General features: G+C 50.3%; 1 protein-coding gene across 2 annotated transcripts in view; it reads left to right on the top strand.

The window, feature by feature from the left end:
* Window positions 1-15,723, top strand: part of NAT10 (N-acetyltransferase 10) — a 45,186-nt gene that overhangs the window by 16,188 nt on the left and 13,275 nt on the right. For both annotated transcript variants that reach the window (XM_089914962.1, XM_022583659.2), the window contains exons 12-24: window positions 2,513-2,649; window positions 5,618-5,742; window positions 6,197-6,347; window positions 6,631-6,727; window positions 7,605-7,721; window positions 8,603-8,704; window positions 8,801-8,875; window positions 9,449-9,565; window positions 10,408-10,541; window positions 10,752-10,800; window positions 14,084-14,180; window positions 14,265-14,375; window positions 15,295-15,467. In XM_089914962.1, coding sequence (XP_089771088.1) covers window positions 2,513-2,649; window positions 5,618-5,742; window positions 6,197-6,347; window positions 6,631-6,727; window positions 7,605-7,721; window positions 8,603-8,704; window positions 8,801-8,875; window positions 9,449-9,565; window positions 10,408-10,541; window positions 10,752-10,800; window positions 14,084-14,180; window positions 14,265-14,375; window positions 15,295-15,467 — 1,485 coding nt within the window. The remainder of the gene's footprint in view (window positions 1-2,512; window positions 2,650-5,617; window positions 5,743-6,196; window positions 6,348-6,630; window positions 6,728-7,604; window positions 7,722-8,602; window positions 8,705-8,800; window positions 8,876-9,448; window positions 9,566-10,407; window positions 10,542-10,751; window positions 10,801-14,083; window positions 14,181-14,264; window positions 14,376-15,294; window positions 15,468-15,723) is intronic.

Here is a 15,723-nt window from a genome sequence, read left to right as displayed (position 1 = left end):
AGAGGGAGAAGCTTTCCGTGAAATGCCTGGCTCAGCCCTCGCTGCTCCTTGGATCTGTCATCAGAGACCTTCTCGTATTACCAGAGTCCTTTTGTCTCCAGACTGGAGTTGAAGCGCAGAAGAGGTGACGTGACTTTATGAGGCTACATTTGTGTCTCTTTGAGACCTCTTTTTTCTTGCTGGAAATTGCGATACAGAAGAATATTAAAGTCGGCTGTGCCTCTCCAGGGGCCTGCTTCCTGCTGCTTTTATGAGGTGCTTGTTTAGTTTTTCTCTGTAAGGATCCAAGATGTGGGGCCTTACTGAGGACATGTATCTGCTGTCGGAAATGAGTGGGGTCTCTGCCCCCTCGACCCATCAGCTTCCAGCAAAGCAGTTAAAAAATCTCACCTGTAATGGAATACTTGAAAACTACAGGAAAGCACAGAGACCAATATAAGATAACACTCAGGTGCCCAGCACTCAGGCTTAAGAAATGCTGATGTTTTGCTGTTTGCTGTGTTTGTTTCACGTTTAAAAAGCCACTCATGGGCTTCCCTGGTGGCGCTGTGGTTGAGAGTCCGCCTGCCGATGCAGGGGACACGGGTTCGTGCCCCGGTCCGGGAGGATCCCACATGCCATGGAGCGGCTGGGCCCGTGAGCCATGGCCACTGAGCCTGCGCGTCTGGAGCCTGTGCTCCGCAACGGGAGAGGCCACAACAGTGAGAGGCTCGCATACCGCACACGCACACGCACACGCACACGCACACGCATATTTTTGTTTTAAAGATCTGAATCCTCACAGACACGGTTAAAGTCCCTCTTGTACCCTTCCCCATCCATTCCCTTCCGTCACTCCCCATACTGTGCTCTGAGATTGGTGTGTTTCCTTTCTTTTTCTTCTCTCTTTTAATAAATTTATTTATTTATGTTTGGCTGGGCTGGGTCTTCATCACTGCATGCAGGTTTTCTCTAGTTGCGGCGAGCGGGCTTCCCATCGCGGTGCGCGGGCTTCCCATCGCGGTGCGCGGGCTTCCCATCGCGGTGCGCGGGCTTCCCATCGCGGTGCGCGGGCTTCCCATCGTGGTGCGCGGGCTTCCCATTGCGGTGGCTTCTCTTGTGGCGGAGCATGGACTCTAGGCGCGCGAGCTTCAGTAGTTGTGGCTCGCGGGCTCTAGGGCGCAGGCTCAGTAGTTGTGGCGCACAGGCTTAGTTGCTCCGCGGCACGTGGGATCTTCCCGGACCAGGGCTCGAACCCGTGTCCCCTGCATTGGCAGGCGGATTCTTAACCACTGCGCCACCAGGGAAGTCCCTGGTGTGTTTCCTTTCAATTCATTTGTTTGTATTTCACTACATAATTATGTATCCATAAATGGTAACATACTATACTTGTCTTTTTTCAGCTTGCCTTTTTTTCACTCAACATTTGTTTTCAAGTTGGTCCAGATTGAAGCTTGTAGATCTGGTTGATTCATTTTTAAGCACTATATGAGCACATTACAGTTTATTTATATGTTTCTAGAATTGGAATTGTTGGGTCTTAGGGTATACGTAGATTTCCATCTTTCTTGGATTTTGCCGGATTCTTCCTTAAAGTGTTTGTACATATTTACTTTCACCCCAGCACTCTCTTGAGTTTTTGTTTCCCCACGTCCTCACGAACACTGGGTGTTTTACTGCTATTTAAGTTTTGCCCGTCTGCGTGTGAAGTGGGGTCTCCTTGTTGTCTTGAGCATTGCGCTGATTACTAGTGAGGTTGAGTACCTTTGTTTATGTTAGTTGGCTATTCAGGTTTCCTCTCCTGTAAAAATACCTCTTCATAGGCTTTTGCAAACTTTAAAAAGAGCAGGAACCCCTGTAGGAACTGAAAGGGTTGTTTATATGCATAAGGGTGCCAAGCTCATGGCAAGTTTGTGACATTAGACGGCCCAGCTAATAATATAAATAAGGATGTGTGAGCACTAAGAAGGTTATAAGTCTTAGAAGTGTCCCCACCAGTGCAGGGGGACCTGGGCTTTATATTGACAGTGTCAAAGCAGGACACAGTACCCAGAGTGTAGGAGATGCTTGAGAAACTCCTCCCCTTTAGCCATTGCTGGGACCAAGCTTGCCTCTGGCCCACTGGCCAGAGTGAGGCTGGGGAGAAGCCTGAGAAGGGAGAGAGGAGAGAAAGGGAGGCACCACCTATCACTCAGCCAGGTCCCAGGTAGGGCATTTTTACAGATTTACCTATTTTTTTTCTCAAGCAGCCATCAGGTATTTCCTCCATTTTCTGGAGAGGAATCTGAGGTGCTGAGATGAAGTGACCTGCCCAGGGCCACACAGTCAGTGGTCGACCTGTTTGGACCCAGGCATCTGACTCTAAGCCCATCCCAGCTTTGCCCTGCCAGGGAAAAGCGAGAAGGAGGAATGAGAGAAGAAGAAATAGGACCGGGGAGAGAGAGTAAAGAGAGGCCTTTATGGTGACTCACCAGTGATCACAGCCATGGTATCAGGTGGCCAAGCTAATAACACAAGTTTTTCTTTCTGGCAGTATATACATCCTGCAGATGCTGTGAAACTGGGCCAGGCTGAACTTGTTGTCATCGATGAAGCTGCTGCCATCCCCCTCCCCCTGGTGAAGAGCCTTCTGGGCCCCTACCTTGTGTTCATGGCATCCACCATCAACGGGTGAGGCACCTTGGGCAGGAGCCGTTGCTCCCATTGTAGGTTGTTGCCAGTTAGATAGCACTTAACGAATGTGACCTGGGCCTGGGTGGGTAGGGCTGATTCCTGAAGTTTCTCTCTCCTCGGCCTTCTCCTTGGCAGCTGGCCCCTTCATAGCAAACTATAGCTCACTTCTGGTCTGAGCTACGGCCCACCAGAACAGGCAGCACCAGACTGAAGAACTTCATAACCCAGCTGATGAGTGTCTCCTTCTGTCCGTAGACCTGATGAAGTTCTAAAGGGCACATGGATGGCAATACCAGTGTCTTATCTCTGAGGCTTATGTGAAAATATAGTATTAAAGTAACTGTATAGTTATCATAAGAAAGCAGGCTCAAGAGCTTTTTTAAAATTTTGAAATATTTAGTTCTTGTTTGCTTTAGAAAAGCTAGAAAGGTAAGGTAAGCAAAAAGAAAAATCACCGGTGATCTGACCATATAGAGACAGCTTCTGTTAGAATTTTGGTGTACATTTTCTGTGCATTTATTTAACTTTTTCATTTTGAATAAGAACATAAACATAGTTTTCATAATGTTTTGAATTTGCTTTTTTATGTAAAGAATATACTGGGAATTCCCTGGCGGTCCAGGGGTTAGGACTCAGAGCTTCCACTTCTGGGGGCCTGGGTTTGATCCTTGGCTGGGGAACTAAGATCCCACAAGCCGTGCAGCATGGCCAAAAAAAAAAAAAAAAACTGGGAAATCGTTCCTGTTCAGTGTATGCATGTCTTCAATATTGAAAAGATTTCTATATGGAAGTCACACCTTGAAGAGGTAATTCTATATTATAGACTTACTATTTGACTGCTTTGCTTGTACTGAAAACAGTTAAAGAAAATGGGCTTTGCTCTTTTTTGGTAACTGCTTTATTGAGATATATTTAAAGTGTATAATTCAGTGATTTTTAGTATATTCATAGAGCTGTGAAGCCATCACCACAGTCAATTTTAAAACATTTTCATTACCCCAGAAAGAAACCCCATATCCTTTAATTATCATCCTCCAGTTCCTTCCCAACCCCCAGTTCTAGGCAACCGCTAGTCAACTTTCTGTATCTATGGATTTGCCTATTCTGGACACTTTATATAAGTGGAATCTTAGAATATGTGGTCTTTTGTGACTGGCTTCTTTCACTAACCAGAATGTTTTCAAGGTTCATCCGTGTAGCTTATATCAGTACTTCATTCCTTTTTATGGCTGAATGCTATTCCATTGTATGTTTATGCACATTTTGTTTTTCCATTCATCTTTTTGATGGTCATTTGGGTTGTTTCTCTCTTTTGGCTAGTAGCAGTAATGCTGCTGTCAACATTCATGTACAGGTTTTTGTGCAGACATGTTTTCTGTTCTTTCGGGTATATACCTAGAAGTGGAATTAGCGGGTCAAATGATAACTTTCTGTTTAACTGTTAGCGAACTGCTAGATTGCTTTCCTAAGCAGCTGTACCATTTTACCTTCCCATCGCAGTGTCTGAGGGTTCCAGTTTTTCCATATCCTTGCTAGCATTTATATGTCTTTTTGATTATAGCCATCCTAATGAGTATGAAATGGTATCTCATGTGGTCTTCATTTGCATTTCCCTGATGGCTGGTGATGTGGGGCATCTTACATGCTTATTGGCCATTATTTATCTTCTTTGGAGAAGTATCTATTCAGATCCTCTGCTCATTTTTCTAATTGAGTTGTCTTACTTATTATTGAGTTGTATGGAAGGGTTCCTTATATGGTTTAGATACAAGTCTCATATACATGATTTGCAAAAATTTTCTCCCACTCAACAACTTTCTCCCACTCAAGAAATTCCACTTTCTTGATAATGTTCTTTGAAACACAAAATTTTTTTAGCTTTGTTGCTTGTGCTTACTTTTTTTTTTTAAATAAGTAAATGGAATTCCTTTGAGAATGCTTTGTTATATGGGGCAGGCAGGAGTAATAAAAGCACTTCAAAATTTAATTTTTTGATCATTCTTTAAAAGTAGTATTTGAGTTAGAGGAAGTATTTATACAGTACCCTTATTTATGATAATGAATACTATGAAACAGTGTAAAACCGAAAATTAAAAAAACCCACTGAGCAGTCTGCACCCTGTGGTCACGTGTGCTTGTGACCAAAGACAAGGAGGAAATAACAATTGAAAAGAGCTGGTACAGTGATCAGATTATAGATGATTTCTTTTCCCCAAATTTTTTATTACTTCTTTATGTCATCTTTTAAATGAAAGTAGTAATGAGAAAAGTTACTTGGGTGGTGGACTTGTTTAATCTTAATTTTTTCAAACTGGAAGTGTTCTCTGTTCATTTTTTCAAGCATGGAACTTCTAATAGCAGCTCTTATTAATTGGCCATTTACCTGTGTTCCAGTTCCATTATGCTAAATGCTTTATTCACGTCATCTTCTCAGTCCTTATTTATTATTTTTTTTTGCGGTACGCGGGCCTCTCACTGTTGTGGCCTCTCCCGTTGTGGAGCACAGGCTCCGGACGTGCAGGCTCAGCGGCCATGGCTCACGGGCCCAGCCACTCCGCGGCATGTGGGATCTTCCCGGATCGGGGCACGAACCCGTGTCCCCTGCATCGGCAGGCGGACTCTCAACCACTGTGCCACCAGGGGAGCCCTCAGTCCTTATTTGTTAGTTCACAGTACAGTCTGGTGAGATGTGTGGAATAGTCCCCTTTTGAGGAGGAGGCTAAAAGGGGTTGAGTTCTTTGTCCAGAGGTACTAAATGCCAGGACTTGAGCCCAGGCCCAGATGGCTCCGAGGTGAGCCACCATGCAGCCCTGCCTCCTTTGGGCATGGAAGTTCAGAGGTGACAGGGTTGTCCTTGGCGAACAGAAGTCTGGTGTTTCATCAGGACGAGGAAAGTAGTTCTCTGTTCCCTCCTAGAGAGTTGATTTGGGACCTCATGCCCGATTGCCTTTGCTTTTGCTCCTAGCTACGAGGGCACTGGCCGGTCTCTGTCCCTCAAGCTAATTCAGCAGCTCCGTCAACAGAGTGCCCAGAGCCAGGTCAGCACCACCGCCGAGAACAAGACCACGACGACCGCCAGACTGGCATCAGGTACCCCTGGAGCTCTGAATGCGCCTGTAGTGCACAGCAAGTCACTTCACACTCTCCTGCGGGATCCTTCCGCTCATGACCACATGGGCGGTAACAGACCGTCTGACCATCAGGCAGAGAGGTTGAGTCCCCAAGAGGTGAAGTTGCTTTTCTCTGAGGAACAGCAAACCAGTGACCAGATGGGAGGCTGACCTGGGCCTTCTGGTGGCTAGATTCCTGTTTGTCACCATCTCAGGACATTGGTTGCATTGACTTAGAGAGATCCCCTTGGGATTGGTGTCGAGGCAAGTTGAACATCCACCAGAACAATTTAAAACCACTCGCTTTAAATTCTTGAGCCATATTTTGTGAGCGCCATGTGACAGAGATAGAGTAGAACATTTGCCTTGCTCTTGTGGACAAAAAGTATTTACTAGTTGTTCCTCACTGTGTGTGTGTGTTTTGTGGGGAACAGCGCGAACACTGCATGAGGTTTCCCTGCACGAGTCGATCCGATACGCCCCTGGGGATGCAGTAGAGAAGTGGCTGAACGACCTGCTGTGCCTGGATTGCCTCAACATCACTCGGATCATCTCTGGCTGCCCCTTGCCTGAAGCCTGTGAGCTGTATCCTCCTGGGTTCCATTTGCCCTGTGAAAGGGAGAGGGGGCAATGGAAGAGTTGAACAAAGGGTTTTGGCCCTTTGCTTCATAGGCTGCTGCTCTAGGGAGAGGGGAAAGTTGAATGTTGTTGATTTCCCTTCTTTTCCTCCCTAATATGTTTCTGCTCAGAACCAGGGGCTCCTCTTCCCAGGTTGAGGGAAACCCACATATCCAGGTGACCCTTGGAAGTAGTGTGTCCTGTTCTGGGTTCTCTTTGATTTGCTTTGGTTGCTTAACTCCAGATCCAGCTACTATGTTAATAGAGATACCCTCTTTTGCTACCACAAAGCCTCTGAGGTTTTCCTCCAACGGCTTATGGCCCTCTATGTGGCTTCTCATTACAAGGTAACTGCAGCTAGCCCTCGGGTGAACTTTAGCAGTGAATTCCAGCACTGGGCAGTGCCTTTTGACTCGGCTTTTTGCATGTTTTGTTACCCAGTGGCTCAGGTGACCATTCCACTGGGACTTGAACGTCCTGATGTTGGCAAGGTCCAGGGATCCTGCTGGAGGGGTTGCATTTCCCATTGTTGTTCAGGCTTGTCGTGGGCTCCAGCTTTGCATACAGAGTGTGAGATTTCTGCACGTAGCTCCATGTGTGGTAGCTGGAGAGGGTGGAAAGTTTTGCCCATTTTAAAAGGGGTACTTATATTTCTTGCCTGTTGGCTAAATGGATGGGCTGAGATGACATAGCAGTTGTAATCCGGGGGCTGCTGTTTGACCTGAGACCAGCCTTATACCCCTGGGCTGTTTTTAAGGAGCAGTGAATGAGAATTTGGAATATTTGAAAGTCTTAAAAAGGCACATTGGAAAGGACACTTTTTGAGTGTCTAGGTAGCTTTTTTATGAACACCCTTTAAACGGAAAGCCAAAGCGTTGATGTTAGAAGTGGTGAGAGGTTGTCTTGAAATAGCAGCCTCTTATCAGGAAGAAGTTCGCTTCCCAGCTGTGAAGTATATAGCACTAACTAAGCAGGTCTCTGCTCCGGCTCTGCAGCCTCAGCACTCGTGGTGAGGCGACAGCAAACGTTGGAGGCTTAAGTCCCACTTAAGCCCTTACGGAGGGTCTCAGGCTGGCCGGCTATGATGCTGGAAAGGCGCTTTGACGGGTTTCAGCACATCACCTGGCTCTGGGGAAGGCAGTTCTCCAGTCATGACTGTGGAGTAGCCTCTCGAGTGAGGACAGGATGAGGAGTGCTTCTCACTGACCTGTTGGTGCCCCACAGAACTCTCCCAACGATCTCCAGATGCTTTCTGATGCGCCTGCTCACCATCTCTTCTGCCTCCTGCCTCCCGTGCCCCCCACCCAGAATGCCCTTCCTGAAGTGCTTGCTGTCATCCAGGTACAGAAGCTGAGGTGTCCTTGTGGCATTGATTTTGGGACCCACTTAGGCATCAAGGATTAGTGGCTCGGTAACCGCAGTGCAGAAGGGGAAGCTGCTGATTCCTGGTCTCAAGCCTAGTGACTGGACGTATCCAGGCAGGCGATTAGGGTGCATCAAAGGAAACTACCACCCAGACAGAGACCCAAAGCCCCACTGTTCATGGATGGGAGAAAATCAGAACTGGCCACTCGTATTTTGACTTGCAGCTCCTAAACCAGCACTTTGTTTTCCTCCTTTATTACTGAAGCAGTACATGCTACTTGTAAAATTAGAAGACACAGATTGGGAAGATGTGTTTAATGCCTAGCCTGTATTTATGCATTTCTTTCTCATTTTTCCTGTTCATAAACATGCGATCATAGTATTTGGTAATCTGGGTTTTTTTTTCAATGTGTCAGATATTCATAATCTGTGTAATTTTTAAGGCTGCATTGTATTTCATGACGTGCACGTACGGTACTATGTTTAACCATCCTCCTGTTAGACCCTGGAGTCACTGACGTTGCACAGTTCTGTAGAGAGCCACGTGAGCGTCCTGAGCCTTAATTGATGAGCTCACATGTACACCATGTGTGGAGACCCTCTTCTAGTGTGGTTTTGCTCTCTGGGCCAGGAGGATGTCAGTATTCTGCCTTCTTAGTGAGGGTGTCAGGATGCCCAGGGGACACAGTAATGAAACTTCTCTTGGAAATGGATGAGTTGGTTACAGGGTTAAGCATGCGCTGGAGTGGAAACAGCCGGCCTAGTCAGAGCAAGGGCGGAGTGCTGGTGAGGTTCTGGGGGTGGGCTCTGAACCTGGAGCCGGCCTTTCTGTGTGCACTGTCCTGCTTCCCCAACAGGTGTGCCTCGAGGGGGAGATTTCTCGCCAGTCCATCTTGAACAGCCTGTCTCGAGGCAAGAAGGCTTCGGGGGACCTGATTCCATGGACAGTGTCGGAACAGGTGATGTGCTTTCCCTGGTGTGTCTGAGCGAGTGAAGCTGGCAGTGCTGGAGACTGTCTTTTGTTGCTTAGTTACCGGCTTGTGTCTCCCCCACAGTTCCAAGACCCAGACTTCGGCGGCCTTTCGGGTGGAAGGGTGGTTCGCATTGCTGTTCACCCGGATTATCAAGCGGTAGCGTGTCCTCGTGTGTGCTGTTATTTAAACCTGGTGTGCTGTAATTAGCTGAAGCCGTGTTGCTGGCCGCTCGTTCGGGCAGGTGTATGCGGTTGTTTAAATAGGAAGCTGGTCAAGGAGTAGCAGGTCCAGGTCCCCCTCTGCTGCGGACGGTTTGCCTGGGGCTGGGGGTGGGTGGGCAGGATGATTGTATGTGCTCACTCTTTGTGAGGACAGGGGACTCGTGAACCAGATCTGCTTCCTGTAGTTACCTCCTGTCTTAGAAGTCCTCACCGAAGAGTTAGCCGTAGAGTCGTCAGTTCCGAGCTCGCTGATCTGTGGACCAGAAAGCATGCTCAGCCATCCTCACGTTCTTGACGGGCTGGACAGTGCGAGAGTGAGGGTCGTGCCATGCTAGGTCTTAAGGGTCTCTGCTTTGACCTTGTTGAGGGGTTTCATTGGTTCCCTTTGCGAAGTGCAGTTTGACCTGGAGTGAAGGCTTTCTAGAAGCAATACAGGGGCGTACGAGTGGCCTAGACACTGAGGACATCTCTCTTCCCTTTGCCTGTTTCCCTCCATGTTTGGTCACAGATGGGCTATGGCAGCCGAGCCCTGCAGCTGCTGCAGATGTACTATGAGGGCAGATTCCCTTGTCTCGAGGAAAAGGTCCTGGAGCCCTCACAAGAAATTCACACTGTCAGCAGTGAGGTAAGCATCTTCTGGCCGAGCTCCTGGTTCCGGGGAGGGCCATCCTCTGGGTCTCCAGGAGTATCATCAAGAGCTGTCCTGTCGTCTGGGCTCTCTGAGCAGTAGCAGCAGAGTTCCTCTCTGGCTTTGGAGAAGCTTCTCTTTCCCCAGCTGACACTGAGACTGAGGCCCTCGGTTCAGCATCATCCACCTCACCTGGAGGCCCGTTGAGAGTGTCAGCTCTTGACTCCTGCCCCGGGCCTCCCGAATCCGAGGCTCTGGGTGGGGCCCAGCAATCTGCCTGAAGCTCCCAGGTGATGCTGATCCACAAGCCGGCTTAAAGCCACAGCTGTGCAGTCTCCTCCTCTCAGTACTGAACTCAGACTCAGGGAAGCTCTGTCTTTCTGGGTAAGAATGCTTAACGCTAGGAGCTGGGACAGCTTTTCACACGGGTTCATTTGATTTTTCAGGGTGTGCCTGTTCAGGAGGTGGGAAGGGGCTTATACTTAAGGTCGGGCTCAGAGGTTTGTCACTTCCCAAGACACAGAGCCATCCGGTGACAGGCCTGCGTCTTCAGCGCCTTACCTCTGTCTCTGTAAATGCGTTTGGCATTTCTAAACCGTGTGGCTGTTTCCCGAATTCTGGGTTTTGAGCAGTGTGAGTCCGTGCTTGTCTAGGGGTTTGGTATCCTTAGGAATGATGACTGGACTTAGTGGTGATTTTACATTTTAAAAACCAAGACACCTGTCCCGGTTTTTGCTGTGTTCGTCCAGAGCTTGGTGTGGCCAGGGGTGCTTGGGAATGTCATTAACCTTCCTCTCTCTCCGCTGGGTGGACGTGCTCTCCCCTCTGGCATCCTCCAGGCTGTCAGCTTGCTGGAAGAGGTCGTCACTCCCCGGAAGGACCTGCCTCCCTTACTTCTCAAACTGAACGAGAGGCCTGCCGAGCACCTGGACTACCTGGGGGTGTGCTACGGCTTGACCCCCAGGCTCCTCAGGTAAGCGTTCGCCTGCCCTTCCTCCCGCAGCATCCCTTTGGCCTTGGTGTCCTGAGAATGAGAGTCCTGTGGGCTGTGTGTCTGCCTTTGCAGTGGTGTCAGCTGTCCTGACGCCCCCGCACCGCTGCCCTCACCCCCCGCCCTTCCCAGCTCTGTGTGTCAGCCGCTCCCAGAAGGCACACGTGGTGACCTGCTCTGTATCGTTTGCAGGTTCTGGAAACGAGCTGGCTTTGTCCCTGTTTATGTGAGACAGACCCCGGTGAGTGAGGCGCCTGGCAGGGGAGGGTGGTGACAGGTGTGTCCTCGCAGAGCCCTGGAGCCTCCCGCTGTGCCCTGAGCGGTGCGCCTGTGCCGCCAGGAGGCTTCTCTGAATGCCCCCGGAGCAGCCGCCCCTACTGAGGGCCGCACGGCCGCTCTCCCCACTGCACACTCTAGCGGCTTCGCGCTCCACGCTGAGATGGCGGAAGTGCACGTGGGCTTGTTCACCACGTTCTGGAATCCTGTCACTGGGGGCCTCCTCGAATTTGTATTTTTTAAAAACAGGAAGAAAAGTGGTTCTAGGGGAGGAGTGCATACTATAAGCTGGTATCTGAAGGAGGGATGCGCTTGTGTGGACAACAGAGCCATAGAGGATAAAATGGAAGATGAGAGAGTTAGTGGCTGTCAGTTCATTAAAAAAAAAAAATTTATTTAGTGCGTGCACTGAATCAAGCAGTGAGCAAGACAAGCCGTGAAGCTTATTTTCTAATGAGGAGAAATAGGCAGCAAAAAAGTGAGCAGACGAGAAGTATTCAGATAGTGACGGTGTAATGAGTGGTCAGGCTTCTGAGGGGTGACCTTTCAAACTGCAACCTGAATGATCAGGGTGGACCAGCCACGTGACAGTCCTGCCTGCAGAAAAGTGAGCGTATTCAAGCAGGGGGCACAGCAAATGTGAGGACCTGAGGCAGAAAGGAAGTTGGTGATTTGAAGGAAACAAAGGGCCAGTGTGGCTGGAGGGACCTTGAAAGGAAAGGGTGGTGATTCACAGCGGGGCAGGTGGGTCTGGGCAGGGACTCTGCGCTCCCTCCCCGTTCAGGTGGAGGGAGGGGTTAGAGGGAAGGTGCTGGGGCTGCCGTGTAGATGATGGACGGTGGCCCGTGAGTAGAGGCGGGGAGATGAGCAGCTTGGCTGGGGAGGACATGGTGAGGGGAGAGAAGGGCCAGATGCCAGGGGTGTTTGGGAGGTGAACTGAGAAGAGGTGAAGGATGGGGGTGTGGAAGGTAAGTGAACAGAAGCATCAAGGGTAGTTCTTTGGTTTTTGGCTGGAGAGACTGGCTGAGAAACTGGGTGTTGGAGGTGCTGTTTCCTGGGATAAGACTCAATGGGAGGCTTCCTTGGTGGCGCAGCGGTTAAGAACCCAGCTGCCAGTGCAGGGGACACGGGTCCGAGCCCTGGTCCAGGAAGATCCCACATGCCGCGGTGCAGCTAAGCCTGTGCGCCACAACGGCTGAGCCTGCGCTCTAGAGCCCGTGCACCACAACTGCTGAGCCTGCGCTCTAGAGCCCACGAGCCACAACTACTGAGCCTGCACTCTAGAGCCCGCGAGCCACAACTACTGAAGCCCGCGCGCCTAGAGCCCGTGCTCCACAGCAAGAGACGCCACCGCAATGAGAAGCCCGCGCACCACAACAAGGAGTGTCCCCCCGCTCACCGCAACTAGAGAAAGCCTGCGCGCAGCAACGATGACCCAAAGCAGCCAAAAAAATAAATAAATAAAATAAAATAATAAATAAATTAAAAAAGAAACTGAATGGGGTAGGACCAGATTTGGAGGTGGAAGTGGGAATTGTTTTTGGCATAGTAAGTGTGTGATGCCTATTAGACAGCCAAGTGTGGAAGTATGGAATAGGCAGTTGACTATAGGAGTCTGGAGATCAAGGAAGAGGTCGGGGCTGGAGACAGAGATTTGAGAGTCGTCAGCATACTCTTAATAGAATATACTCTCGGGGTCAAGGATTTTTTTGGTGCGGGGTGGGGTGGCCTGTTTTCTTCACAGCTATAACCCCAGCACCTGATAGCATCTGCTGTGTATAGTACATGCTCAGTAAATACTTTTGTTCAGTGAATAAGTATTTAAAGCTGTTGGAAGAAGGGGCTGAGGATAAAGAGGGTGAGTCCTTAGACTCTGCAGCATTTAGAGGAAAGAGTCAGGAAACACAGCAAGGGAGGCTGAGGAGTAGCCATGATCTGTAGGAGAAGGGCAGGGGCTGTGGTGTCAGAATCCAAGAATAACGAGTGTTTCAGGAAGGGGAGTCACTGCTGTCAGAGAACAAGTAAGGTTAGGACTGTTGACCATTGGATTTGTCGGTGTTGGTGATCGGAATAAAGGCAGTTTCAGTGGAGTGGCGGGATCAACCTGACCGGAGAGAATGGGAGGTGAGGAAACAGACTGAATACACGATTCCTACACGAGGCAAAGGGAGCAGAGGAATAAGGTAGCTGGGGGGAGATTGGAGTCAGGGCAGGTTTGTCAGCCGGGAGATTCCAGAACATGTTCGTTTGCTGCAGGGTATGATCCTGTAGAGATCATGCAGATGCAGGTGAGGGGGGCTGATTGCAGGGCTACAGGCCTGGAAGAGGCAGGAGGGTAGGACCTGGAGTGCAGGGGGAGAGGTGGCCACCGCATCCCTCACAGCAGGAGGGAAGCAAAGAGTGGGCACAGAAGGTATTGGTCAGCTGGTGGAGCTGGTGCTGGGAGGATGAAGAAGTTCTCCAGGTCAGTATCCAAGGGTGGCACCCATCTGAGAGTTCAAAGCTGGACTGATGAGGACCACTGGGTGTGTGGCTGCTTCCACGTGGGCAGGAGCAGCTGTAGAGGGGCTGGGTCCTTGTCAGTGACCCTGGTCGAGGCTGGAGTGTAAGTTTGGCGGTCGACTGCAAGGACCACACAAGCAGTGAGCTCGGCGTGGGCCATGGCGCGTCCCTACGGTCTTGTACTGTGCAGTGCTTGTTTGTGGCGTGGTGGCCTTTTGTTACTTGAATGCCCTTCAGTTGAAATCCACTAGGTATTTTTATGGTGTTGGGCTTTGTGGTTGTTGTGTAGTAGAAATTAAAAAACCTGTGGTTACTGCTTTAGTACCTAAAGGAGCCTGCACTTGCAAACCTGTTGCCAGCAGGGGAACTCTTGCCGTACTTGCTTTTGGCCATGCAGTTTTTGCTGCGAGCACCCAAAACACGTTGATTGGATCATGTGGAGTTTAAGCTGTAATGCCTCCCGGTTCAGAATCTGACCTGACGTGAGCAAGGGGCTCACAGCAGAAGACACGCTCCGAAGGTCTGAGCAGCTTTGCGCCATCGCTGGGGCACCTGCTCGGAAGCTGCAGGGCAGAGTGGTCTCTGGAAGCTGTCGTGTAGGCAGTGGGCCCTGCGAGAATGAAGGCGAGGACGCCTCTCCTGCTGGGGAGGAAGCGAGGGCCCGTGTAAGCGTGCTTGCCCTTCAGCAGTGACAGGTCCTTCGTAAAAGGGGGTCTTGGTGCCAGTTAGGGATTTGTGTTTCCCAGAATGACCTGACCGGAGAACACTCGTGCATCATGCTAAAGACGTTGATGGACGAGGATGAGGCCGACCAGGGCGCCTGGCTCTCTGCCTTTTGGAAAGGTGAGTGGGAGTGGAGGTGGAGGGTGGCCAGGTGCAGGCACAGGGGCCTGCAGACCTCTGACACTGTGTGGTTGAACACCGCAGATTTCCGAAGGCGATTCCTAGCCCTGCTGTCCTACCAGTTCAGCACCTTCTCTCCTTCCCTGGCCCTGAACATCCTTCAGAACAGGAACATCGGGAAACCCGTGCAGCTGGGTGAGCTGGTGGGGCGGCCGGAGGGCTGGTGGGGCTTGGTGTGGAACAGGCGGTGGGCATGTGGTCCAGGAAGAGGGCTGGACTAGGAATGGAGGGACTGGTTCCAGGCCTGCGTCTCCCCCATCCCCCTCTGCTCAGCAGGCCCTGCGCCGCCTCAGGGCCGCTATCGCACACTGCCCTCATGACAGGACTTGGGGGGAAGGACTTGGCTTTAGAGGTGTAAGTAAGGCCTACAGCTGGTCAGTTGTGGAACCTGATCTAAATCCTGTGAGCTAGGGTAACTAGCTCAATTCTGAGGCTCCGTTTCCTCATTCATGAAATTGTAATAAGAATATGCTGTCAACCTTCTATGGCCAACACATAGAAGTGCTTTGGGCATGTAGATTCTGTTTGAATATTTAAAACACAAAAAAAGGTGTAAGGGATCATTAGTGTTAACAGCCGTGGGGTATTTTTTCCCTCTTGCTAGTTACATGTACGTATACCCTTTTTTTGGGCCAATTATATTTTGGTGTAAAAATCTGTTTGTCGAGCTGGGTGGAGCATGCCTGTTTTCTGTGAAGCTGCGTCCTGAGGAGAAGTGACAAAGTGGGGAAAGTGTTGCATTCCTCTAACCCCAGGGCACGGGAGCCTTTCTTGGTCTGATGTGTTGGCGTGGAACTCTGAGCAAGGGTCACACACCATCCGTCCCCCTCCCTGCGTGGACCAAGCTGCCTCCGCTTTGCAGGAGGAGGGTCAGGGCGGCCCAGGGTGGGCAGGCACTTTTAGGTGGCTCCTGCCCGGCTCCTGCTGAAGGCCCAGTGGAGGAGCAGCTGTTGGGTGCCACCTGGGGACTGTTGTGAGTGCCATCTGGGAATCTCGTCAGACCCTGCAAGGGCGTTGGGCTCACCTGACTCGTCTGGCTCTGTCGCATGTCCAGCCCTGTGCCGGGAGGAGCTGGAAGCACTCTTCCTCCCCTATGACCTGAAGAGGCTGGAGATGTATTCACGGAACATGGTTGACTATCACCTCATCATGGACATGATCCCGGCCATCTCCCAGATGTATTTCCTGAACCAGCTGGGGGACCTGGCCCTGTCTGCTGCCCAGTCGGTAGGTCACCTGCTGCTTGTGTGCTGGTTTTGTGGAGCAGTTTATATGCTGGGTGTCGGTCGGATGCTCTGACATAACTTTGTGCATTTAATTCTTCGTGGTGCTGATGGGGGGGTAGCGGTCTCACCTTTTACACGTGGGGACTCTTGGGCTTTGCAGTTGAGCCGTGTGCCCAGCAGTGCAGTAAGTAAGTAGAAGTGCTGCAGTCTGGACCCACGTTCTTCCACCCCACCACGTTGCCTTGATTCTTGCTCTG

Source organism: Delphinapterus leucas, chromosome 7, assembly GCF_059928025.1.
Source record: "Delphinapterus leucas isolate spDelLeu-1000000601 "Yukka" chromosome 7, BTC_Dleu_Yukka2, whole genome shotgun sequence".
In the NCBI taxonomy this organism is placed as follows: Eukaryota; Metazoa; Chordata; class Mammalia; order Artiodactyla; family Monodontidae; genus Delphinapterus; species Delphinapterus leucas.
Note: the sequence above shows the minus strand (reverse complement) of the source record. Positions and strands in the feature narration are given on the sequence as shown.